Here is a 26,017-nt window from a genome sequence, read left to right as displayed (position 1 = left end):
CATCTATCAGCTTTTCTTTTTAACAATTATTAGTGAATGTTCACTCCTCTCAGTAAGATGATATTTGAAACCGGATTCATGTTCCTAATAAACCTAAAGACCTCATAAGGTTTGTGCATTTTCTGAACTCTACTTTTATATAAACGTTACTGTAAATGCATGAAGATGTCTTTATAACTGTAGAAACACTTATACATCTGATGTTTGGTTAGTAAAATCTTAGGTTATTAGGAAAGCTGAAACATGACAACACGAGAGAGAGAGATTGAGATCAGGATCAAATTTTATTGAGCATCAGTAAGACTTTGATACAGCGCGGTAAGACTGGAGTGTTCTGAAGATGTGGACGGCAGCAGTACTGCTGATCATCACACATCAGTTACTGGATCACAACATCTCATAAACCGCAGCTGAATCACATCAAACACAGAATGTTGTCAGCTCACAGATTAAGAAAGAAATTCTGGTCCTGCTGACGTAAACGTCATATTCAATACTTTTGCTTTGGTTCGGTTTGTAAGTGTGTACGTGTAACACATGAGAGAGAATATGACAGATATTTTCTGTGTTTGTATCCCAGTCTCTCTTCAGTCCCCTGTTTGTAACACATCTGTCAGGTGACAGCCCAACCTTTGACCCCGTCAGTATTTGGCATCAGCTTTCTCAAACAGTGGACGCAGCTGTTCCTGAGTGGTCGCCTCTTTCTGCTGCATGAGCTCGGTGTGTCCCTTGGTGACTCCCCAGCCGTCAGGAGTGGACATGGATGGGCACAGCGGGCGTCCGGATGCCGGTTTGAGTTTCTCCCAGTAATCGCGACGTGCTCTGCAGATGACAGACAGCACCATCATATAATAAATTATTTATACATGTTAATGTTTACTGCAATCTGCTGTTGACCTACGTAAGAGATTAATACAAGAAGATGTGAGTTCTGCATAATCAAGTATTTTCTAGATCAAACGATGGTGCTAGCAACACACAGATCAGGGTACTACAGATGAAAATGTTAAGCTCGTTTAGCTGTTATTTGCTCAGTTAAAAGCGTCTGCATAAATCTGCTTGGGTGGGTGGTTGCTACCAAGGTCAAAAGTCTGTAGTATTTTGGTCTCTAGATCGACTGCAGTGTCAGTTTATGAGAGTAACAGCACACCGCTTGTGCAGTACGAGTTACCGGCTGTCTGTGATTCAAATCCAAAACCACAGAGTAACTCTAAAAACACTCAAACAGGTTACTGGTTAGTGTTTTCTGTGTGTTAGTTAGTCTTACCTGGCTCTGACCCAGGGTTTGGTGTGCATCTCCAATCCGCTGCCCCACAGTCCGTGTTTCTCAGAGGCATCGGGCAGGAATCCTCTCTCGGGCGCCAGTTCCTCGGCCACGGCGCGGATGTGGTACGGTTCAAAGCCACAGCAGCCTCCGATGTAGCGAATGCCGACCTTATAGGCCTCACGGGCGTACTGCTGCATGTCCCAGCGCGTCAGGATCCTTGGCTCCAGAGCTGACAGACAAACAACATAATGTGCGTTGACACTTTAAAACTGCTTCATGCAAATGTGTTAAAGACGACATATGATGAAAACCTGACTTCATGTTTAAGTTTTATAATTGGGTCCCCAGTGCTTGTATCAACCTAGAAAATGTGAAAAAGATCAACACAGTAACTTAGTTTTGATAAACCATTCTCTGCAAGCATGTTAAAAGAATAGTTTGTTGAAATTTGTCTCCCCTTGTGATGTCAGAAGGGGATCTTCTTATAATAATACCACCTACAATCTGCACAAATCAACCATGACACTGCCATTTAAGGCAGAGAGAAAATAATTGACAGCCAAACTGAGTTTCAATTTCAACAAACCACCATTATGGTGATCAGTGTTTGCATTATCATCAGCTCATCAGCATTTTAAAAAGACACAATCAAAAACTACAAATTTTTTCTCACACCTATAAAGTGTCAATTTGAACATGTTATAATAAATTATCTGTGGGGTATTTTGAGCTAAAACTTCATATATGTACTCAAGGGACACCACAGTTATTTTACATCATAAAAAAAAAAGTATTAACATTCTGTATGGCAGTGGTTCTTAAAGTTTTCGGCATGCGCCCCCCTTGTGTAGAGAGCATACCTCTGTGCCCCACCACAAGAAAATGAATGATGTAAAACAATCTTAAACTTTGAAAGAATTTTAAGTAAACAAAACTTATTCAAATATCCAAAAAAGTGCTGTTGGTTGGTAGCTATGTTTACCTGAGGTTTGACCCATAATTAATTTAGTATTATAAGTGTTTGTTGAGATCTTTCTTACTAGAAACATCTGAGAAACAAAAGACTTCACCTGAAGTCTCCTTTCAATTTCATTGCTGTCTAGGACAACGAATTTAAGATTGAAACGTTGATTTTGCAAATCTCTTGCTGTGCATTTGTGAATTAGCTATAGCGTATTTGTGTGTGTGTGTGTGTGTGTGTGTGTGTGTACCTGGTAATTATCACGTTGTGGGGACCAATTGTCCCCACAAAGATAGGAATACCAGTATTTTTGTGACCTTGTGGGGACATTTTGATGTCCCCATGAGGAAACAAGCTTATAAATCAAACAGAATGATGTTTCTTGAAAATGTGAAGTAGGAAAAGGGTTTCTGTGATGGTTGGGGTTAGGGAATGGGGCAGGTAAGGGGAATAGAATATACAGTTTGTACGGTATAAAATGCATTACGTCTATGGAATGTCCCCACAAAACATGGAAACCAGAATGTGTGTGTGTGTGTGTGTGTGTGTGTGTGTGTGTTTACCGAAGGGGAACTCGGGCAGATCAATGAATCCTTGGCAGCTGCAGTCAGGTGTGTGATACGCCAGTGGTTGGACCATATAATGAGCTTTCAGTCCAGCTTTCTCTACAGCGGCCTTCATCATAGCCACAGTCTTCACACAGGTCAGAGGATCAAAGTGACAGTTGACTCCAACAATATCAGCACCTGGATGTCAAAGGTCAAATTTATCCTCCACAACATCTTTCATAATATAAAGCTCTTCTCTTGAATCTGACATTAAATAACTGCTTTACCATGGCCAAGTAGTTAACTGTTCCTAAAACAATAACTAAATAACGATCTCTGTGTGTGTGTGTGTGTGTGTGTGTGTGTGTGTGTGTGTGTGTGTGTGTTAGATGCACCAGCTTTGACGAGTCTGACTGCACAATCTCCAGGTTTCACTCCATGCATGTCTCCATCAGGTCCAATACACAGAGTGGCTGCTACAGGCTTTCCTGTTGCCTTCAGTACCTGCACGGCCCATTCAGCTTCCTCCACGTGCTCAAAATACTGCCAATCAATCAATCAATCAATCAAATTTTATTGATGTCTGACTGCAACCTTTGACATCTCAGCAAATCTGAGCTGCATTTAAGAAAGTTTTTAGATCTCTTTGTGAAACTCTGGAATCTCACCTCAGCGATCAGGAAATCCACATTCTTCTTGATGAAGACGTCCAGCTGTTTTTTGAAGATGTTTTTCACTTCATTTTCACTCTTGCAGCTGAGGTACGAAGGCGTCTGAGAGACTCCGCCCGCCACCAGCGCATCGCCCTCATTGGCTACTTCTCTGGCCAGATCACAAGCGGCCTCGTTGATCTGCTGGCCCTGTCAATCACAATTTTGTTTGAACGTTAAGCTCCTATACGGTTATCTCCGATGACTGTGCTGTGCTCTCTGCACCCTGATCTCAGATCAGAGTTTGGCAACATATCAGCTCTAAGATTAAAGGCAACTAGAAGATGAATGTTATATTTTCAATGTAAAGCAAACAAACGTCTTCATGTGTCGATGAGAATCTGTGTGCAGCTTACAGTGAAAGTCAGTTTGTTGCCTCTGTTCTCCAGTTTGTCATCGCTGGCATAGAAAGTGAACGTCTGCATGACATTTGACCCAGAGCGCAAGAATTCCCTGTGCAGCTGTCGCACTGAGAGAGAGAGAGAGAGAACCAAATAAAATCACACTTAGATCTGCATGACTAATACTGCAATAATATTTCATTTTCACCAGTATACTTTTTCACAGTTTTTGTATATTTTGAAATATTTTCAACATAAATATTTTTTAAAGCAAGGAATATTCACAAAACATTGGAAAATATTTTAACAAACCTGTAAACTATTAAATAACATTGTATTTAGCATATACTTAAAATATATTTTGGCCTAGAATACATTTCTTGCCATATGGGCTGTAAAATTAGAAAAGTGTTTGCTTGCCATTAAAATTACATTTTAAAATATATTTAGTTTTAACCTTTATATAAACATATTTTCAAATTCAAAAATACATTTAGCATACATTATATTTTTTGCTGTATGGGGAGACGAAGCGTCAGGTGGATTAAAACTTTGTATGTTAAATTTGTAGTTAAATTGAGTGATTACATCATGATACAGTAAGGGTACAGATGGTGACGTGACGTCACGGGACTTCATATGTCATGTGCATACGTCATTAAGTATTACATGAGAGATAAGATTATAATCATTTTTAGTGTTTGTCTCACCGGCCTCTGGATTTTCAGCAGCAGCCTCAGGTGTCCAGGGTCCAGCTTTGACATAACCTCTCTTCTCCAGAGCAAAGACAAAACCTCCGTCACCAATCACCACCTCACCTGCGCTCAGACGCTCCAGAATACCCTACAACACATGAGAAAATAACACACACAGAGTTTACATTTTAAAATACATTATTTAATATTGGCAGCATTTCTTCTATAAAACAGCGCTCGTCCACTTGCGCGAGGGCGCTGTATGACGTCAGACACAGCTGAGGTAAATTAAATTAACTCTCTGAATTTCTCTGTGCGCGCTGAAAATGTTTTTTCACGCGCGTCAAACGCACTCCTGGTTCGTTTATTTGACGCTTTACTATAGGAATTTACTTTGGTAAATTTAACAGTGTTTAAGAGATTAATTAATCTGTAACTCACCCTCTGTGTTCCGGATGGTGCCATGATGTTCGTGCCGTAGATTCAGAGACCGCGTGAGACCTTCGGGAGAGTTGAGTGAGTCTGGAGTGAGATGATGAACATGAGCTCTGAGCTTTTATAAAGGACAACACCAGAGGGGTGTGTGTTTGTGTGTGTGTCTGTCTGTCTGTCTGTGTCCCAATCTGTCCGTCCGATAACAAAATCATTCAAAATATCAGTTTCATCATCAGTGTTTTGATCAATAATAATATCAGTATTACTCTGATCAGATTTCACTTTACATTAATCATGACGATATTAATGTAAGAGTTCTGCTACGATAAATGTTCGTGTAGTTCATACACTCACACGTTTTGTTTAGACATCTATTGAGTCTGATCTGTGTCTGATTATCATTGGTGTTTGTTATATCAGCTGTTTGTAATGAACTGATAATATATTTGTGCTGCCTTGACACATTTAACTGTTCCAGAAACATTCATACAAACACACACAGAGATATAGACTTCAGGAGTGATGCAATCTTCGTTTGTAGAGCAGATTTTTGATTCTCTCAGACTGTTTAGAAAAGAGGTCACAACATTCACAGATATCACAGATCAGAAGTCCAAAAAACACACAATCAATCAATCAAACTCGCATGCCTTTACTTTTACAAATGTTTAAATGTGCAATCCTCCATTGTAGTTGTCTTTCTATATATATATATATATATTTTAATACTAAGAAGGTTTTTTTTCATGAATATAATAAAATAATGAGAGTAAATGTGTTTCACAGCAGATATTCAGTCACGTGTTTGTCAGTGATATTTATGCAGCATGAGTGTAGATGAGGAATGTGCTGTCAATACACTTCTGGCCATGCGAGCGTCGCGTCAACATTCGTGAGCTGCGTCGCGACACTCTTCAGTACTGTACTGTATATGTCTCTTCTTCAGTGTCGTGTTTGTGTCGCGCGCGGCGGGTGCACGCAGAACTGACAGTGAGGTGAAGTGAATCTGAACGCAGAATGTCGCGCGTGTTAAACGCTTTTAAGTTTCACAGCAGAAGATCTTTGAGAAAATCTGCGCGGAGCTTCACCACAGATGACAGGTGAGAGAGCAACACGACATCATAAGAGATCTGTAATCATAAAAGATACTGTTGACAATATGAAAAAAATATGATGCTTTATAAATATAAACCAATGTCGGATTTAATGATGATGACGTGTTTTTGGTCATCACATTGCATGTCAATCATCTGAACAGTTTGGTTGTGTTTTGGTGATGTGTTATGTTATGATGTGTTGTGTTATAATGTGTTGTGATATGTTGTGTTGTCAGGGATGGAGGTTCTGCTGTTTTGGGGAAACGGTTGAAGGACTCAGCAGAGACTGTGATCATTGGAGGAGGATGTGTTGGGGTCAGTCTGGCGTATCATCTGGCCAAAGCCGGACAGAAGGACGTGGTTCTGCTGGAGAAGTCTGAACTGACCGCTGGATCCACATGGCATGCGGTAATTTGACGTTCATAAGGCAAAATTTTTTTTTCATCTGTGATGTCATCTTTCCTACTGAACGTGTCATCATCTGGGTAATGACTGTGTATTGATGATGTCATTTGTAGGCGGGACTCACCACATATTATCATCCAGGAATTAATCTGAAGAAGATCCATTATTACAGTATTAAACTCTACGAGCGGCTGGAGGAGGAGACCGGACAGGTGAGACACAGAGCTGATTAATTATTCATGACATCACACATATTGATCAAGTGAACAAATACACTCAGTGTTTAAATTAGGTCAAAGATTATGGGGGTCCCCTAGCTAAGCCCCACCCCCGGCCCAGCCCCCTTCATTAGAGGGTCGCTGTTATTTCAATAAAGATGTGATCCTGGATCAATGTTTTAATCTAAGAAATCCCAAATGACCCTTAACAGAAACCCCTAACCATTTTATACCCCTCAGATTAGTGTGGGAAAAAAAATAGTTTAAGAATTTTTAAAAGCTCTTAAACCAACACAAGAAATCTTTTGGATTCATTTATTTTGCGAAATTGGGACAAATAATGGACAGTATGGTTTTGTGGCAGGACAGCAGGATAACTTTAAATTCATGTAGTATTTTGATTTTAATTAAAACCAGGGGACCCCCCTTAAATATATGTTTTGTGTTTTATAGGGCGTCCCTCAATGCTAATAGGAGGTCTGGGACTACGCCAGCCCCCCTCATTTCAAACCCTGTATACACAAAATACTATCTTGACCTGAATGAACTTGTTAACAATAGTTTATATATATATATTAATTTGTCTGTGATTTGTTGGCAGATTTATGGAGATGTACTGTAGGTGAATTGTGTGCGTGTTTGTGTTGTAGGCTGTCGGGTTTCATCAGCCGGGCAGCATCAGATTGGCATCCACTCCGGTCCGAGTCGATGAGCTGAAATATCAGATGAGCAGAACTCATTGGCATCCGACACCACAGTTTCTCATCGGCCCTGAGAAGATCCAGGAGCTCTTTCCTCTTCTCAGCATGGATAAGGCACGAGTTTATGATGCTGTGATGTTTACCAATGTGTTTCTAATAGAAAGCATCTCTTCATTTCATTCAGATGGACTTGACCTTCTCAAATCATATTAAATCACATTAATATACCTGATGTGTTTTGATCTCATCTTCATCTTGTGTGTGTGTGTTTCAGGTGTTAGCTGGTCTTTATAACCCTGGTGATGGGCACATTGATCCATATTCTCTAACAATGGCTTTAGCAGCAGGTGCTCGTATGTACGGCGCTCAGATCTATCAACCCGCCCCCGTCACGGCTCTCACGCCAACCCCCGATGGCAAATGGGACGTCCAGACACCACACGGGACCATACGAGCCAATCGCATCGTCAACGCGACAGGTCAGCCCACGCCCAGATTATATTGTCAGCGGTCGCTGTATGTGTGATGGACTCTTTAAAGTGAACTCGGGTAGATTGTGTTTGTATATCAAACAGATGGTTTATGTGGTTTTTGTGTTGTAGTTTGTTTGTTAATTGGAGTTTGAGTTTAACCAGCAGTGATAAGACATTGAGACACATTGTGCAGTCACACAGGGTTTGAAGGTTAACACTGATCTCAAACATTTCCCAGAATCAATAACAAACCCAAAAAAAACACCACAGAACCTCTGCTGCTACAGGGACGCGTTCACCTTTAACCTTTCAACAGTCCAATGTCTCTGATTAGAGAGAGGTTTATAAACCGTATATGACACAGTCTGAGCTTAACCCAGCTAAAGTTATTTTAGTGATTCTTCATCAAATCATCTCATGTAATGTAAAGAGCATTGTTTAAAGTATAATCATGATATCTGTTGGCACACATTTAAGTTGTTTTTGCAGGCTTGTTTCCTCTTGACTTAAATAATTAAAGCAAGTATAATAAACTTTCAAAAGTTCAAAAATAAAGCCGGATATGCCAATCCATTTATTAACGTAATGAAAAGTAAAACATTCCTCAAAATAAACTTAACTCTCAGTCTCCATGATTTGACTATACTCTGTGTCTCGTGGTCAAAAACCATGCACCTCGCTGTGCACCACACCTGCAGTAATTAACCCCCGTCTTAAGAAGACTTGTGGCAGATCACAGCACCAACCCATGCCAATACACAGAATGGCTCCAACAAAATCTTTAATATTGACAAAGTCAAAGATTGAAATCAGTGAGTGTCTTTTGAATTTTTGTCTCTCTTACATAATCAGCCAATCAGCATTCGCCAACGATTTAGTTTTCAGCCAATGATCAGAGGTCATGTGTCAGACGCCTCTCTGCTTTATCACAGGATTAATGTGCACATAAACCTCAGTAACTCACTCACATTCAGCACAGTTTAGTTAATGAAGTAATGATGTTTGACAGAGAGATCTGTGATTGGATAAAGTTTTGCACCCAGAGCAAGATGCTTAACAACTCCATGTGTCTGTCTGTCTGTTTCTCAGTCCATCTGTCTGTCACTCAGTCTTTCTGTCTGTCTGTCTGTCAGTCAATCAATCTGTCTGTCTGTCAGTCAATCAATCTGTCTGTCTGTTTTGGAGTTTGTGCTTTAATGTTTAAGACTTTCATAAATTAATACATGCATATATAATATATACAACTATTCAAATAGTGTAAATAACAGAGATGAGACCTCAAAGAAATGAGGAAATTTATTTGTGCGTGCGTGCGTGCGTGCGTGCGTGTGTGTGTGTGTGTGTGTGTGTGTTGTGGGTTTTATGTGTTACATTACTCTTGGGTTTATAATTAGTACAAGAGACTCTGAGCTGACAGACACAAAATCTGAGAAGATTAAACTACTGCATCTGCTGTGTGTGTGTGTGTGTGTGTGTGTGTGTGTGTGTGTGTGTGTGTGTGTGTGTGTGTGTGTGTGTGTGTGTGTGTGTGTGTGTGTGTGTGTGTGTGTGTGTGTGTGTGTGTGTGTGTGTGTGTGTGTATTGTGGTATTAGTATTAAGTGCATGTGTTTGAATGTATTAACAGCCACATAAGAGCGGCTACTCTCCGTCTATTGATCTAATGTGATGTATTAAGCACAATGTTTTTCTATGGGCCGTGACTTCTAGTTCAAACACACAGTGTACAGCGATATCTTTAGGCTTCCATTGATAAAACCAAAGCCTCTTTCATTTTTGTTTCATTTGAGAGCTTGTGAAAATTGCACTGAAATATCAAAACACTGTGCAACATGTTTACTCACAACACAAGCAGCGGACTCAGACATAATATTAGTTCATATTGATTTAAAACCTGTCATTTCTTATGTTTGACATGGATCTTGCATTTTCTTTTAAGGGGGCGGCAGTGGCTCAGTGGTTCATGTAGGTTGTCTACAAACCGGAAGGTTGGTGGTTCAATCCCCGGCTCCACCGGACCAAGTGTCGAGGTGTCCTTGAGCAAGACACCTAACCCCCAGCTGCTCCCGACGAGCTGGCTGGCGCCTTGCATGGCTGACACCGCCGTCGGTGTATGAATGTGCGCGTGAATGGGTGAATGTGAGGCTAATTGTAAAGCGCTTTGGATGGCCATAGGTCTGTTAAAAGCGCTATATAAATGCAGTCCATTTACCATTTTACCATTTTCTCCTGCACGCACTTAAATGTAAGCAGATAAACCATCACCTTTAAAGTGATCAGGACAGAAGCGGATTGCAATACCAGGTGTAAACGTGAATGTGTCTCTCCATCGTCTTGTGATCCGATCGGCAAAGTGTTCTAGCCAATAAACGACAATAAGGATTTGGGAGTGAGGGTTGGGCACGTTCATGACTCATTCAGAAAGCATGGAAGAGAGGGTGAGGAGTTAGCTACTCTTCGTTTAGTTTGACAACACTTTGAAAGTCAACAAGAAGTGATGTTACACAGTTTTGCTTAAGGGGTCGCACACCGGACGCGCAGCTCAGCGCCGCGCCGTTCTAAAAAAACCTAACACATTGTTTTCTATGAGTGTTTGCACACCGGCGCCGACAGGTGGCGTCTGTCCACGGCGCCCAGCTACGACTCAGGAAGTTGCTCAAATCTCTGTCGCGCTACAGAGCACCACTCATAAAGTTTAACATTAAATAACATCATATTTGTCCTAAATCATTAACGGCTAACATTGGCTGCTAACGTATATTTTGCATTTTGAAGTAGATTTTATTTGACTAAGCTTGCCCTATTTAATATGCACTTCCGGTTCTACAATACCTCTGAGTTGTCCTAGACGCGACGGCGCTCAGCTGCACTTTCGGTGTGTGACCCCCTTTAGAGCACCTTTATTTCCAGGTGTTAACAACCTCATACTGTATAAAAGATAAAGCACAGATGAGATCTCTTTAATATCTTGGGTGTTTCTTCTAGACAGTGATGAAGTGCTTGAGTCAATGTTTTTTTTTTTAAAGAAGGTCCCAGTAATCTCATGTATATCTCAACAATATCTCAGTCTCTGCCCGCAAAAACCCACAATCTCTGAGATCTCAGCATAAACCAGAATATTTAAGATAATTCTTCAATCAAATGATCCTCACTAAGTTTATAGTTTGAACTTATAGTTTATAGTTTCTCTTCAAGAAAAACATCAGACACAAAGTTAAAAACTCATCAACTCTCCACATCGCCTTAAATGTGTCATCTCTGAATATCAACCTGTTTTCTCTCTGTTGTGTTTTTTTAGGTTTCTGGGCACGTGAACTGGGTCAAATGATCGGTTTCCCGCATCCCACTATTCCAATCCATCACCAGTATGTCGTCACGGCAACCATTCCTGAAGTCAAGGCCCTGAAGAGTGAACTTCCCGTCATCAGAGACTTGGAGGGCTCGTATTACCTGCGTCAGGAGCGTGACGGCCTTCTGTTCGGACCCTACGAGAAGGAGGAGAAGATGGTTCTTCAGGACTCATGGGTTACAGACGGGGTTCCTCCTGGTAAACGCATGATAGATGTGAATCACAGACAGACAGCAACTAACCATATGAAAGATGTTTTGACACAAATTTTTCTTATAAAGGTTTTGGTAAGGAACTGTTCGAGTCTGATCTGGACCGGATCATGGATCATGTAGAAATGGCCATGGAGATGGTGCCGGTTCTGAAGAACGCTGACATCATCAATATTGTATCTGGACCGATCACATACACTCCTGACCTGCTGCCTATGATCGGACCGCACCAGGGTGCTCGTAACTACTGGACTGCTGTTGGCTTTGGGTAAACCGATGCACTTTTTCAACAAACACATTTATTGATTTATATAGTTCATCACGCAGGAAGATCTTTAAACATCAAAAGGAACACTCATTTTGAATATACAAGCAGTTGTGTTGCATTATGAGGAGAGGTCAAATGTTGGAGGTTTGATTGACAGGTATGGTATCATTCACTCTGGAGGAGTGGGCAAGTTTCTCAGTGATTGGATCATGAGCGGAGAGCCACCATATGACCTCATAGAGTGTGACCCTAACCGATACGGTCACTGGACCACTGTACCGTACCTGTGTGCCAAAGCCAGAGAGTCTTATGGGTTCAACAATGTTGGTGAGTCTACAAAAACTGTCCGGCACACAGACACACACAGACAGACAGACAGACAGACAGACAGACATAGGGTTTGTATGAGATGCTGCAGTGGTCTTGTTTGTGATAATAAGTTGACATGCGCTCTCTCTCTCTCTCTCTCTCTCTCTCTCTCTCTCTCTCTCTCTCTCTCTCTCTCTCTCTCTCTCTTTCAGTGGGTTACCCTAAAGAGGAGCGTTTTGCAGGCCGCCCCACAAACCGAGTCAGTGGTGTTTATAAGTTATTAAAGGATCAATGCTCAATGGGTTTCCATGCAGGCTGGGAGCAGCCACATTACTTCCACAAACCAGGAGATGACACCGGATACAAGTAAGATAAACATGAGAGACAATCATCAACCAACAAACAATCACATAACTCTGATCTGATCTCCTGACTTCAGGAACCCTACAGGAGTCATTTATTCACAATAATAATAATAACCAGTAATCTCATTTGACTTCATCTCTCTGCAGACCCAGTTTCAGAAGGACTAACTGGTTTGGACCTGTCGGGCGTGAGTGTAAACTGGTGATGGAGAAAGTGGGTGTGATTGACCTTTCGCCTTTTGGGAAATTCGTAGTGAAAGGAGAAGATTCACACAAACTGCTTGATCGACTGTTGGCCAACAGCCTGCCGAAGGTCAGAAACTGATGAACTGATCTTGGTTTAGGTTTAAGGTTATTACCTGAAAATCACCTCATGTGAGCGTAAATGCTTCTGGTGATTTATGGGAGGTTCTCATAAATGGCGTGTTGCCAATGGCCAAATTTTTAAATCCCAATTTCACTTTGCACAATTTGAAGGGTAAACGCAGCTTTTTTAATAAAGCAGCGAGTGTTTAATCATGTTGTTGTTAGGGATAATAAAATGATGGTCAGCTGTGGTCAAAACATAGTAAAGCACAAGACTGAATGTATTAATGGATGCTGGTGTCTATGAGGTTTGATATTTCTGATGATGTTCATTTTTCATTCTCAGGTGGGTCAGACTAACATTAGTCACATGTTGACCCCACGAGGGCGTGTTTATGCTGAGGTCACAGTTACCCAGCATGCACCTGGAGAGTTTCTGCTCATCACAGGCTCAGGATCAGAGCTGCATGACCTGCGGTGTGTTACTGCACGCACATCAGTGATGTTTGACACAAAAGTATCTGGAGGGTCTCTGTGTGTGTGTGTGTGTGTGTGTGTGTGTGTGTGTGTGTGTGTGTGTTTGGTTTCTGCCCCTTCATCTCATCCAATCAGAAAGCAACTCCGTGTGTGCAGCCTACAGTAACACACACACTCAGCGCCCTCTTCTGGATGAAAGTGCATTTACCTTTAGCTCAAGAGAGACTTAGTTAATCACTATTACTCTGACTCTTAGTAAGTGTTAATGATTTAAATCTCAATGAGATACAAGCTTGGGTCTGTAAGTAACCAGACAGCAGCGTCCTCCTCGTAGTCAACACTCAGGAGACTTCAGCTAAAGCACTGTAGTGTGTTGTGTTGAGTCTGATGCAGTGATGTCAGTGTTGACTGATGTTATTCTGTGTGTCTGATAGATGGATGGAGCAGGAGGTGTCTTCTGGCTCTTATCATGTCAGCGTGTCTAATGTGACCGATGATATGGGTGTTCTTGGCATCGCCGGGCCCAACTCTCGCAAGGTTCTGCAGAAACTGACAGATGAAGACATGAGTGATACAGCGTTCAAATTCCTGCAATACAAATCCATTCAGCTGGCCGGCGTTCCGGTCCAGGCCATCCGGATATCCTACACAGGTGAGCGCATTCACAATTCATGATGATCAACTCTCAGTAAACATGACAGTGTATACAGTGTGTGTGTGTGTGTGTGTGTGTGTGTGTGTGTGTGGTTGTGTGTTTGTGTTACAGGGGAGTTGGGTTGGGAGTTGTACATGGACATGAGTAAGATGGCAGTGGTGTATCAAGCACTCATAGAGGCCGGACAGGAGGAGGGGATCGATAACTTTGGCACGTATGCCATGAGCTCTCTGAGGTTGGAGAAAGGGTTTAGAGCCTGGGGTGCTGAGGTATTACACACACACACATGCACAAATCAACACATGTAAAACACACACACAGACCGTTTCAATGTGTAAATGATGATATTTTCTTTTGTCAGATGAACTGTGACACAAATCCTCTAGAAGCTGGTTTGGATTATTTTATCAAACTCAATAAGGTGATCATCACACACACACACATAGAGGAACAGACGTTACTCTTTTATACCTCACATTAAAATAGACATGAATAAGTCAACTGAAGAGTAAGAGTAGAGATCATGTGAACAGGCTGAGCTCAGATCATCTGATCTTAGGAGACTATGAGGAGTTCATTTTGAAATTGAGCAATGACAATGTTGAGATCTTTTCTGAAACTGTAGATGAGATGCATGAGATTACTTGGATAAGAGAAACATCTGAGGAACAGAACCAAATCAAAGTTTCCTCTCATCATAGGAGACACAATTAAAATACAAGATCTGATTCATGATCACAATGATGTATGTGTGTATCAGCCTGCAGATTTCATTGGGAAAGAGGCCCTGTTGAAGATCAAAGCTGAGGGTCTGAAGCGCAGACTGGCGTTCCTCACACTACACACAGACAACATCGACCCTGAGGGCAACGAGACCATCTGGCATAACGGCAAAGTATTTCATCATCACATTCAGCACTGACAACTCAATTTGTGATTTAAAGAAGTAGAAATTGCAAGAGATGCAGGAAAACACTTTCCTCATTCGGGATGTTTCACAGCATCATTTCCTAAACTACAGCAGATTACACCAGAACCGTTCTGTTATTACACAAACACACAAGAGATCAGGACCCTTTATTTCATCATCTACAGATTCATTAACATTATAATCAATCATATATGAAACAACACTAAACTCTGTGAGGTAAATAATGATTGCTCGGCTCTAAAGAGATGTTTCTTCTTCTTCTTCTTCTCCATTGAGGTTGTTGGAAATACAACATCAGGATCATACAGCTACAGCACACAGCAGAGTCTGGCGTTTGGTTATTTACCGGTGGATCTGGTTAATGTTGGACAGATGGTAGAAGTGGAACTTGTGGGTAAAAAGTACCCGGCCACAGTGACTCAAGAACCACTGGTTCTCACCGAACCCACCAGAACACGACTACAGAAGAAGAACAAGAAGGTCTAAGATATTACTGGACGAGACTGAAGATTACACTTAATCACTGGATTATCTTTAGTTTTGAAGAATAATTTCATTTCATAAAAAAATCAAGATTCTTATTGTTGATCACCCTGTGAATGTCTTTAAAAACACGGCACAGCCTGAAGCAAACATGATTATGGATTAAACACAAACTCGTTATGGCTTTGCACTGTGCGTGTGTGTTACTGTATTTCCACAATCATGTGTACATATCTATAAGATCTGTAAGTATTAGTTTTAGTTTTGTGATCACACATGCCACCTAAAAGTAACACGCGAGTCTTAACGCCAGAGAAGAGATAAAAACAATCTATACAAAACAAATGATTCCAGTATGATTGTATGATCACTTAAATGAGTCTCTTTCTGTATCTTTGTACTGTACTGTATTTTTTCCATCTGAATAAACAATCTCTTTTTGGCTGCTTTAATGAAGTGTTAGTTTATTTAATCTCATAAAGCATCGGGCCGCACATGAACTGAACGAATCCAAAATGTGTGTGGACTTCACGCAGCGCACGGCAACCGGCGCTTGACATCAAAGTACCGCGAGAGTGCTGCAAGAGCTGACTGTTCCGTATGGTTTCTCCAATCGATCTCGCGGTATTTTAATGTCAGACACTACCGGTATGAAGTCGAACACGCCTTTGCTTATGAATATTAATTACATCCCGTGACTGGACGCAGCGGGAAAAGGCGTCATGTTTTATATTTATAAGACAAACAGTCGCCATTGGACAGTTACTGAGAAACGTCACCGTAGCATTTTGAATATTCACCATTGATAAGCTTCGACATACTAACTAGAGTCTGTTAACGTGCAGCGGGAGGACGTTTGTCTTTCGTTTTGAGAAGTTGGTTATGTTGGTTAGTAAGTTAGGTTTTAATCAGTCAGTCGGTGGTTACTATGTCTCGTGACTTTACTGTTTAGCGTTTCCGTGTTTTAGTAAACGGAAGTTTCTCGAGATGTGCGTGAGGGAAGTTTCTCTCATCATCATCTTTATTCTCGCTCATGTTAATGGCAAACAGCCGAATATCGTCTTTATTTTGGCCGATGATTACGGCTGGAATGATGTTGGATATCACGGATCTGAGATCAGAACTCCTCATCTGGACCGTTTATCAGATGAGGGGGTTCGGTTGGAGCGCTACTATGTTCAGCCGCTGTGTACCCCGTCCAGAAATCAGCTGATGACCGGCAGGTATCAGGTACTGCACTTCACTTCACATAAATACAACATCGAACACTTTTACCACACTAACGGGTTTAAGTCTAGTGCAGGTTTGAGCTGACTTCATTTAAAAACATCTTGCACTGATGTATCTTAAAGGGGACAAATCATTAAAATCTGACTTTATGTTTAAGTGCTATAATTGGGTCCCCAGTGCTTCTGTCAACCTAGAAAATGTGAAAAAGATCAACCCAGTAACTTAGTTTTGGTTAACCATTTTCTGCAAGCATGTGAAAAATATGTCATTAAAATGTGGCTCCCCTTGTGATGTCAGAAGGGGGATCTTATTATAATAATACCACCCCTTAATCTGTACTATCCAACCACGGCACTGACATTTAGTGCAGAGATCAGCTCATTTGCATTTTAAAGGACACACTCAAAAACAACACATTTTTGTTCACACCTACAAAGTGTTAATTTTAACATGTTTATAAATGATCTGTGGGGTATTTTGAGAGAGGACCAACTGCAGAAGCGCAGAACCATACATCATGACAGTCTCAGGCCGGAAGTGGCGGACTTGTAATCTCAGACCGGAGGTGGACGGAGAAATATTAAACGTTAAAATCTATTAAAATGAATTTCCATTCAAATCAAATGGTTAAGCTTTATTTTTAAAGATTTGTGTTAAATTTATTTGTATTCATTTATGACACATAAAAAAATGGATAATAAACTATACATTTAACTTAAATGAATTTTAGAGAACAACCGCCTTCTCCACTTTTTAAAAAAATGCAATTGGGCAACACTCCTGATTGACAACTAGGAGGACCAATAGTCTTGATGATTCACCCGGAAAAAGAAAATCCTCCGCAATACCTTTAAAAAAAACTATTAACAATTGTCTGTAGCAAATAACAATTCTTACGTTTTACATTATATATATCTCAGTCATTCTGAAATCACCCTATATATTTATAAATAATATACAGTAGTTGCATCTCAAATATTGTAAATATATTTTTGCAAATGAAATCTTTTTAATACATTTCTTAAAAGAAGCAGAACACGCACTCTGATCTCACGGTACTTTGATGTCAAGTAAACGCTTTGTGCAAGCCCTGCATTTCGACGTGGGTCTTGATCACAGTCCATGGTCTTGATATAATGGGTATGGTTTTCTAACAAAGTTAGCGTCCGTACGGAGCATAAAAGAAAGAAAAACCGCATTCCTGCATGAACATATCACTGTATTATTTACTGACAAAAGCTTGCATTGACCGAGCCGTGCAATGACACTGGTTTGAAACGGTCCAAAAAACACAGAAGTAGCGGAATACCTTATAAGGCCCACTTCCGGCCTCAGACTGTCATGACGTATGGTTCTGCGCTTCTGCGGTTGGTTAGTATTGTGTATTTTGAGCTAAACTTCACATACGTACTCTGGGGACACCAAAGATTTATTTTTCATCTTAAAAAGTCTTGTGACACGGCCCCTTTAACATATCATATACATTTATATTTACAAACATAGTTTGTCTCAAGATGCACATCAGTTTTTTTTTTAAAGGTATTTGTAAAAAAGTTTTCTAAAAACTTCTTAAATGTCCTAATTTAACTAATTCTTAATTTTGGAATAAAGGTGCCAAAGAATTCATTGTAATAATCTTTTAAATTATTCTCTGACATCTACACAGAAGGTTTGTGTCTTTATTAAGAGCAAAAATGATCCAGAGTCAGTTTTACAACCCTAGGATTTGCATTTAGAATGAAATGATCTATTATTAACTTATTTGAAAGGGTCATGAATAATAATGTTGAGCTCTGCTCTGATTGTGTTTGTGTGCGTGCGTCCGTGTGTGTAACTGTATGTGTTATGTGTGTTAGATTCACACTGGTCTCCAGCATCAGATCATCTGGCCGTGTCAGCCGTACTGTGTTCCTCTGGATGAGAGATTTCTGCCACAGATCCTGCGGGACAGCGGTTATAACACGCATATGGTGGGAAAATGGCACCTGGGCATGTTCACGAGAGACTGTCTGCCAACACACAGAGGATTTCAGTCATTTTTTGGTATGTAAGTCAGATTCAATGAATCATGAGATCATGAATCATACTGTATGTCATTATAACACAGAGTTAGTTACCTGCTGATGTCATTAAGCCCCTCCTCCTGCAGCCCATCCAATCAATCATCCCAAACTAAACTCATTTAAAGTCCTACACTACAGTTGTTGAATACTGTTTTAACAGAAAGTTTGTGACGTTCTTGTGAGTTGTGTTTAATGTTATTAAAGTGACTCTATTAGATGTTGTTGTGTGTGTGTTTTCTGTAGGTTACCTGACGGGTTCAGAAGAATATTTCACCCATCACAGATGTAGTTTCATCTCACCTCTGAACCTCACTCGCTGTGCTCTGGACCTGCGGGACGGTGAAGATGTGGCCACACGTTACACAGGACGCTACTCAACTGAACTCTTTACACAAAGAGCCACGGACATCATTAAACAACACACACCTGAAAATGTAAACAAACACAATATTTCATACACACACACACACACACACACACACACACAGGGGTGTTAGGTGCATTTCCATTACATTGTTTGAGCGGATAACGGTGGTATTGGTAATCGAGTAACTAACAGTAAATAAAGCAAGGCACGCTTAGAACATGGAGACAGGACTACATTTAGTTACGATTGGGCAACGACGTCAAGCCCCATATATGATAAGACAACATCAGCTGATACAGTAAGTCAGGTGGGTTTAATGTTCACTACATCAGAACATGTGTTTCCATCTCCCTTTATTCACATTCACTCTTTATGGCATAAATCAAAAACCACCTCAAGCCAGCGGAAAAACTATTTTGTGAAAAAACATTTTATTCAAAATGTGGCGTTTCTATCACTCGTTTCTTATGCAATACTTTATAATGTACATGAAATCAGTGTGATAGAAACACAGCTAGTGATATATTACCACACAGTTTCTGATCACATTCAGCACAGGTTTTAGCTGGAACAAGAAAAAAATCCTGAAAAAAATCCCGTTTGGGAAAACCATAATGAACCCATTTAAATAGATGAACAGGTGTATTATTCTCAAGAGCAAATAATAAAGGTTCACTGACTGAATCTGATCTGTGTTCGAGATGTCTGAGTCTTTCTTCAGAAGTTTTTAAATGTTGTTTTTGTTTTGTGCAGCCTCTCTTTCTGTACCTGGCGCTGCAGGCGGTTCATGCTCCCATGCAGGTACCCGAGCGTTACGTCGCCCCATACAGTTTCATCAAGGATGATAATCGGCGTAAGTATGCAGGGATGGTGTCAGCGATGGATGAAGCTGTGGGGAATGTGAGCAAAGCTCTTCAGGATACAGGACTGTGGAACAACACTGTGTTCATATTCTCAACAGGTACTACAACCCTAAACTCATACTGCATGAAATGATGTTTTTAAGACACTTCAGACACATTTCTCTTCATTTAGTTGTTTTGTAAAGGAATTTTAATGAAGATAGTTCAAGACAGTTCACCCAAAAATAAAACTTCTTTATAAGTTTCTTCTGGATGAGTTTCTTTATTCTGTTGAACAGAAAAACAGTTGACGGTACCTATTGACTTCCATAGTTTTATTTTTCTTACAATGGAAGTCAATGGGTACCATCATTTATTAAGAAACTTTGTGTTCAACAGAATTAAGAAACTCATAGTGTTTCTCATGGTGTTTGACATCGTCTAGTCATGACAAGCTCTAGTATATTTAATTTGGTAGAAATTTTCGAGCGTGAAAGAGCTTGAAATATTGTTATGAGGCCCTGAAATGAAAAAGGTTGAGAAGCCTGCTTTAATTAAAGGGATTGTTCACCCAAAAATCAAAGTGTCTTTGTTCTGATGAACACTGAGGTAGATATTTAGAGCAATGTTCATAATCAAAGCCCCATTCACTTTCATAGTATTCTGTTTTCCCACGAATTTGATTACGTTCATCAAAATAAAGACATTTATACAACATGAGAGTTGTGTAACTTAAAGTGACAATCATGAGATGAGTCCATAAGGTGGCGCTGTTTCATTTCTATTGGTCAGATAATGGTGGTCAGACCCTGTCAGGAGGAAATAACTGGCCGCTGCGTGGAAGGAAGTGGTCACTCTGGGAGGGCGGAGTCAGAGGCGTGGCCTTCGTGACCGGACCACTGGTAGAGCGGCCAGGAACCGTCAGTCGAGAGCTCATTCACATCTCTGATTGGCTGCCTACTCTGGCAGGTCTGGCTGGGGCGTCGACTAACGGCACCAAACCTTTGGATGGGTTTGATGTGTGGGACACGATCAGGTGAATGCTTCAGTACTAGTCTTACTCTTTACCTAATGTTTAACTAGTGGAAGGAACTGCAAAGCTGCAGAAGTGTGACTCTTACACATTACGTGTGTGTGTGTTTAAGTCGTGGTGAAGCGTCTCCTCGAGTGGAACTCTTACACAACATTGACCCGCTGTATGAAGACATCGCTGCCTGTAAGTGTGAGATGAAATGATGATGATGATGATGATGATGAAACCCTCAGTAATCATCTCAACATCTGCAGGTCCAGGTGATGAGGAGTCGGAGGATTTTCTGATGGAGTCTCTGCGATCGTCAGCGGTTCGACCGACGGCTCACGGGGAGCGCTCGGAGTTTAACGTGTCTGTTCATGCTGCCATTCGATACAAGAACTGGAAACTTCTAACGGGTTATCCCGGTAACGTCTCTGTCATTGTTTGATCATTTTAATCCCAAACATCTCCTCTTTTACACTCTGAACATCATTTATTTCATCTTGTGGTCTTAAAAAAGCAGATGAAATGAGTAGTTGTTGTGTATCGTCACTGAAGTTGCCGTATCTGTACACCTGTATGTGCTGTTGTTCAGGATGTCCGTTGTGGTTTGCGCCCCCTGGTGGCCGTCAGTTCTCTGAGGTCTCTGAGCCGCTGAAGGACGTCATGCTGTTTGATGTTGAGAAAGATCCAGAGGAACGCGTGGAGATTTCTCATCAGCACCCAGAGATTGTCAACTTCCTGCTCGCACGTCTGCTGCATTATCAGAAAGAGGCGGAGCCAATCACGTTTCCCCCTGATGACCCTCGCTGTGACCCCGGACCCTCAGGAGCGTGGGGACCCTGGCAATGATGATGATGATGGCTCAGTGTCTCTGTGTTGTGTTGTGTTTGAGTATATAACACTGTCTGTAAGAGCAGCTTGTGTCAGTTGTAAGTTGTCTGTAGTAGCAGCAGGTCTGTCAGCAGAAAATAAACACAACACAACCACAGTTCACAGAGCCGAAGTCAAACATTTAGCAACTTATTTAAAAGGAAGATGAAAAGATTGATTACTGTGAATGTTGTGCGTCTAATAAGATTTGTGTTTATGTTTGTTGTGTTCATATTATGAATAATAAATGTCAGTGTTTGATTTTAAAGACTACAATCAACAGTTTTGTGTTTGTGTTGCACTTGAGTCCAGAAGCAAAAGCGTCCGTGTGTGTGTGTGGACGTGGTTGTGTGTGGATGTGGACGTGTGTGTGTGTGTGTGTGTGTGTGTGTGTGTGTGTGTGTGTGTGTGTGTGTGTGTGTGTGTGTGTGTGTGTGTGTGTGTCACTTCCACAAAGAGAGACAAATGAAACATGTAGTAGACATTGGTAAGGGTTTGTGTGCTTAAGATGCGCTCATAGTTTGGGATGCAAATGTTATCTGGGCTCAGAGAAAATCGATTTGTTACTTTCGTCCCGCGTTACTTTTGGCCCGGTTCTCCCCTATTGTTTACTTCAGATGACCGTCAAATCATGAGGGTTCTTCACTAGATTTGAGTTTTTAAGCAGTCAAATGTGAAACAGAAGAAGATCTTGAGATCTGTAGAGTGGTTTCTGTAAGAAATGTTTGACAATGAGAGAAATGAAACAGCTTGAAAAGAGATTAGAGGTTTAGAGTTTTCTAGAGACTGAATGAGTCAAGATGACTTCCTGTAACCAGACACTAAACTTCCTCTGCCTGTGAAATAAAGATCTGTGATTGGCTGAAGTTGTTCACTCAGAGCCAGACGCTTAACATCTCTGTGTGTCCGTCTGTCTCTCAGTCTGTCTGTCTGTGTGTCTGTCTCTCTCTCTCTGTTTGTTTGTTTGTCTCTCTGTCTGTCTCTCAGTCTGTCTGTCTGTGTGTCTGTCTCTCTCTCTCTGTTTGTTTGTTTGTCTCTCTGTCTGTCTCTCAGTCTGTCTGTCTGTGTGTCTGTCTCTCTCTCTCTGTTTGTTTGTTTGTTTGTCTCTCTGTCTGTCTTTATTGGATTTCACTTTATGGAGTTTGTGCTTAAATGACTTTCATAGATTAATAAATGCATATATATAATATATAAAACCATCAAATAGTGTAAATAACAGAGATGGGACCTCAAAGAAATGAGGAAATGTTGTGTGTGCACGCAGGCATGTGTGTGTGTGCGCGTGTGTTAAATGAGATCCAGATTGTGTATTTTCTTTGTGGTTTGCAGACTAAAGATCTCAGCACAGAAGATCACATGATCTCAACACTAACCATGTGTGCTGGAGAGAAAGTCGTATGACGTCACAGATGCTGGTAAGTGATTTAAACCATCTACATGATATACAGATGACTTACTTTACTGTACACCTATATACTGTATATATAATTCATCTGTGTTGTGTTACAATTCTGATGTAGTGTTTGTATGGATTTGTGTGTGATATTGTGTCTATCCTCAGCTTTGGATGTCCAACAGTGCTTTCAAATGGACACAATGAGATCATTTCTGTTGCTGTAGAAGATACCACACCTGGTTTGTGTTGGGAGAGTCGCTGTGTGTTTTTCTTGCGTTGATTCCCAGGAGATTGGAGTAAAGCTCATCTTCTATTTTAGCTTTAGTGTCTGACTGATGAAGGTTATAATTTTGTGTGGTTTCCCAGAATTCCTCATTCTCATCAGAGGTGTTTGTGTGTAAACGCTGAGATAAAGCCAAGAGCACAATCTCACACTAAATAAAGCCTAACCCACAAGACTTAACACGCACACACAGACACACACAGGGTTGAGTTTGTGTCTCTCTCTCTCTCTGTGTGTGTGTCTCTGTGTGTGTGTCTCCTCATGAAAATGAACCATGTTTTTTTTTGTGTATTGATTACTATAAGCAAAACCATTGTTTTAGTACAGTAAGTATGTTTTTTTTACTGTAGTAAACCATGGTTATTTTGCGTAAGGGTCACAGGAAGCACCCTATACATTGAGAGAAAGACTTAATGTAGAATTGACCTTTAACCTTTGATCTGTTGTAAATAGTGTGTTGCAGGGATGATGTATTTTTGTAGGCCATCCCGGAAGTTAACCGGACAGTGGTTTCCCTCGACAAAAAGCCCATTCATTTTTCCCATAGAGTTTATGTTCATTTTTCCCATAAGTTGTGTGTTTAACAAAAGTTTATGACACTTTTATACATGTATCTTCACAGATAAACACAACTTTAATGAATTTAAGTGAATAAACCTTAGGCTACAAGTGAAGTACAGCAGCTGTGTCTTGACATCGACATCATCACAGCTCTTTTAATCTTTATTAAACACATTTATAAACATCTTACCTGATAATAAAATACTCTTTGGATCAGTGTTTGTTGGAAATTGTGCTCGTGTTGTTTTTGCAAACTTCATCCATGATGACGGTTAAAGTCCCCATTTACTTCTGAAGTCTCCCAACAGCTAGTTAGCAACCTCCCTTTATAAGCCCCTTTAAAACATCACGAGTGAGGATATTACTCAGTGTTTTATTTCATAGAAGAAAATATCTTGAGCTTATGTGAACCCTGTGTGTTATTTAAGGAGTTTAACTGGAAACCAATGAAAAAACCTGATTGACTTTGAGATGATGGAAGCAGAAGTGCTATAACATAACTCACTACTGGGGTTTGCCTCCAAAAATACATCATCACTTTATAGGAACTTAACAGCTGTAATACTGACCCTCTCTCTCTCTCTCTCTCTCTCTCCCTCCCTCTCTCTCTCTCTCTCTCTCTCTCTCTCTCCCTCTCTCTCTCTCTCTCTCTCTCTCTCTCTCTCTCTCTCTCATGTTGTTTGTTGCCCTCTCACTCATCCATCTGTTCACTCTTTCCTGTTGTCTTTCTTTCAACTTACTTTCTTGTTGTCGTTTTACTCCATCCATCTTCTCTCTCACTTTAATCATTTTTATTTCATAACATATTTTTATTCTTTAATGTTTGAATGTTTAAAGAGAGAGAGAGAGAGAGTTGAGTGATGTTTTATTGATCACTGATGGTTTACTGGATGTCTGCTGGTCCACTTCATCTGGTTAGTCCTGTGTGGTAAAAACAGTGTGTTTAGTGTAAGGTGTGTTTCAACAGAGGTTTACTCATCATGTTTATATCGAGCTAGAAGATGAATTGTTCAGTTTCAGATTGAATGTTGTGTTTACAGTACTGTTACTAGTCCTCTGATAAATGTACAGTCAGTGTGGATTACTCGAGTTAAATTAACCAATTATTCACTAACCAGTATACTAAACTTGTTAAACTCTTTCTTTTTCTTTATGGTACTTAAGTGTGAGGTTTGTATTTACACATCTCTTATTTCTTCAGCTGTGTGACGTCATTGTGCAGTGTTAATACATCTGTGATGAAAGAAGAGGTTTTCAGTCTGATCTGAGATCTGTTTAGAGGTGTTTGCTGTGATGGCTGGTGGTCTGTCAGGGTTACAGTGGGTGAAGAATGTGTACCATCCAAACAAATACATCCAATCTCAGCCTGCGAGGTCACCAGACTGCACTGAGCTATTATAAACACAACTCTCTGTGTGTGTGTGTGTGTGTGTGCGCGTGTGTGTGTCTCTGTGTGTGTGTGTGTGTGTGTGTCTGTGTGTGTGTGTGTGTGTGTGTGTGTGTGTGTGTGTGTGTGTGTGTGTGTGTCTGTGTGTGTGGCAGCTGAAGGAGATCTGAGACATCTGACCTGTAAGATGAAACTCATCTGTATCTTTAAATGTTTTGAATAGAGAGACAGATGTGAGAAAGCCTGAGAAGAACTGAGATAAGAGAGAGGCTAACAGAGAGAAACATTCACAACAGAATCACAGTAAAGTACTGTAAGCATTCATACTGAAATAAAACACGGTTTACTACAGTTTTTTAGTTTAAACAAGAGTAAAACCCTGTTTTATATTAGTAATAAATGCTTAGAGTACTTTACTGTGATTCTGTTGTAAATGTTTCTCTCTTTCTTATCTCTGCAGTTCTAATAACCACGAAAGAACAATGGTAAGCGTTATAAAAGCCAAAGTTAAAACACGATTACTTCACTTTTAGCACAATTTCTTTTTGTAAGGGATGTCTGTGATTGATTCTTAACTGTGATTCTAGTTGCTAATGCACCTCAATTTCCCTCTAGGGATCAATAAAGTACCTGTCTGTCTGTCTGTCTCCCTGCTGAAAAATCCAGCATCAAACCAGCACGGACCAGCATGGGAATTATGCTGGTTTAGCTGGAGGTCACCAGCATACCAGCACCAAAACACAACACATGCTGTGTCTTGCTGGTATGACCAGCATGGGATGCTGGTGCTAATGCT

At 40.6% G+C, this 26,017-nt stretch overlaps 3 protein-coding genes across 3 annotated transcripts; 2 read left to right on the top strand and 1 right to left on the bottom strand.

Moving 5' to 3' along the window:
- Positions 1-265: 265 nt before the first annotated feature.
- On the bottom strand, positions 266-5,122 carry bhmt (betaine-homocysteine methyltransferase). The gene is made up of 8 exons (XM_065243583.1): positions 4,964-5,122; positions 4,538-4,670; positions 3,843-3,955; positions 3,445-3,636; positions 3,172-3,319; positions 2,792-2,974; positions 1,268-1,496; positions 266-822 (listed from the first exon to the last, which is right to left on the bottom strand). The coding sequence occupies exons 1-8, from the start codon at positions 4,985-4,987 to the stop codon at positions 642-644; spliced, it is 1,203 nt and encodes a 400-aa protein (XP_065099655.1). The 5' UTR covers positions 4,988-5,122; the 3' UTR covers positions 266-641.
- Positions 5,123-5,781: 659 nt separating this feature from the next.
- dmgdh (dimethylglycine dehydrogenase) lies at positions 5,782-15,656 on the top strand. Its single transcript, XM_065243584.2, has 16 exons — positions 5,782-6,057; positions 6,291-6,462; positions 6,573-6,671; positions 7,328-7,492; positions 7,653-7,857; positions 11,148-11,396; positions 11,480-11,678; positions 11,836-12,005; positions 12,200-12,353; positions 12,500-12,665; positions 13,005-13,135; positions 13,570-13,787; positions 13,902-14,059; positions 14,152-14,211; positions 14,551-14,685; positions 14,998-15,656. Exons 1-16 carry the CDS (start codon positions 5,975-5,977, stop codon positions 15,205-15,207), a joined length of 2,574 nt encoding a protein of 857 aa, XP_065099656.1. The 5' UTR covers positions 5,782-5,974; the 3' UTR covers positions 15,208-15,656.
- Positions 15,657-15,990: 334 nt separating this feature from the next.
- LOC135721389 (arylsulfatase B-like) lies at positions 15,991-21,870 on the top strand. The gene is made up of 8 exons (XM_065243585.2): positions 15,991-16,434; positions 18,291-18,477; positions 18,741-18,931; positions 19,618-19,825; positions 20,499-20,742; positions 20,852-20,922; positions 20,994-21,146; positions 21,317-21,870. Exons 1-8 carry the CDS (start codon positions 16,192-16,194, stop codon positions 21,571-21,573), a joined length of 1,554 nt encoding a protein of 517 aa, XP_065099657.1. The 5' UTR covers positions 15,991-16,191; the 3' UTR covers positions 21,574-21,870.
- The last annotated feature ends 4,147 nt before the right edge of the window (positions 21,871-26,017 follow it).

This window comes from Paramisgurnus dabryanus, chromosome 18, assembly GCF_030506205.2.
Source record: "Paramisgurnus dabryanus chromosome 18, PD_genome_1.1, whole genome shotgun sequence".
Lineage (NCBI taxonomy): Eukaryota > Metazoa > Chordata > Actinopteri > Cypriniformes > Cobitidae > Paramisgurnus > Paramisgurnus dabryanus.
The sequence above is the reverse complement of the archived record's forward strand: the minus strand, read 5'-3'. Positions and strand labels throughout refer to the sequence as shown.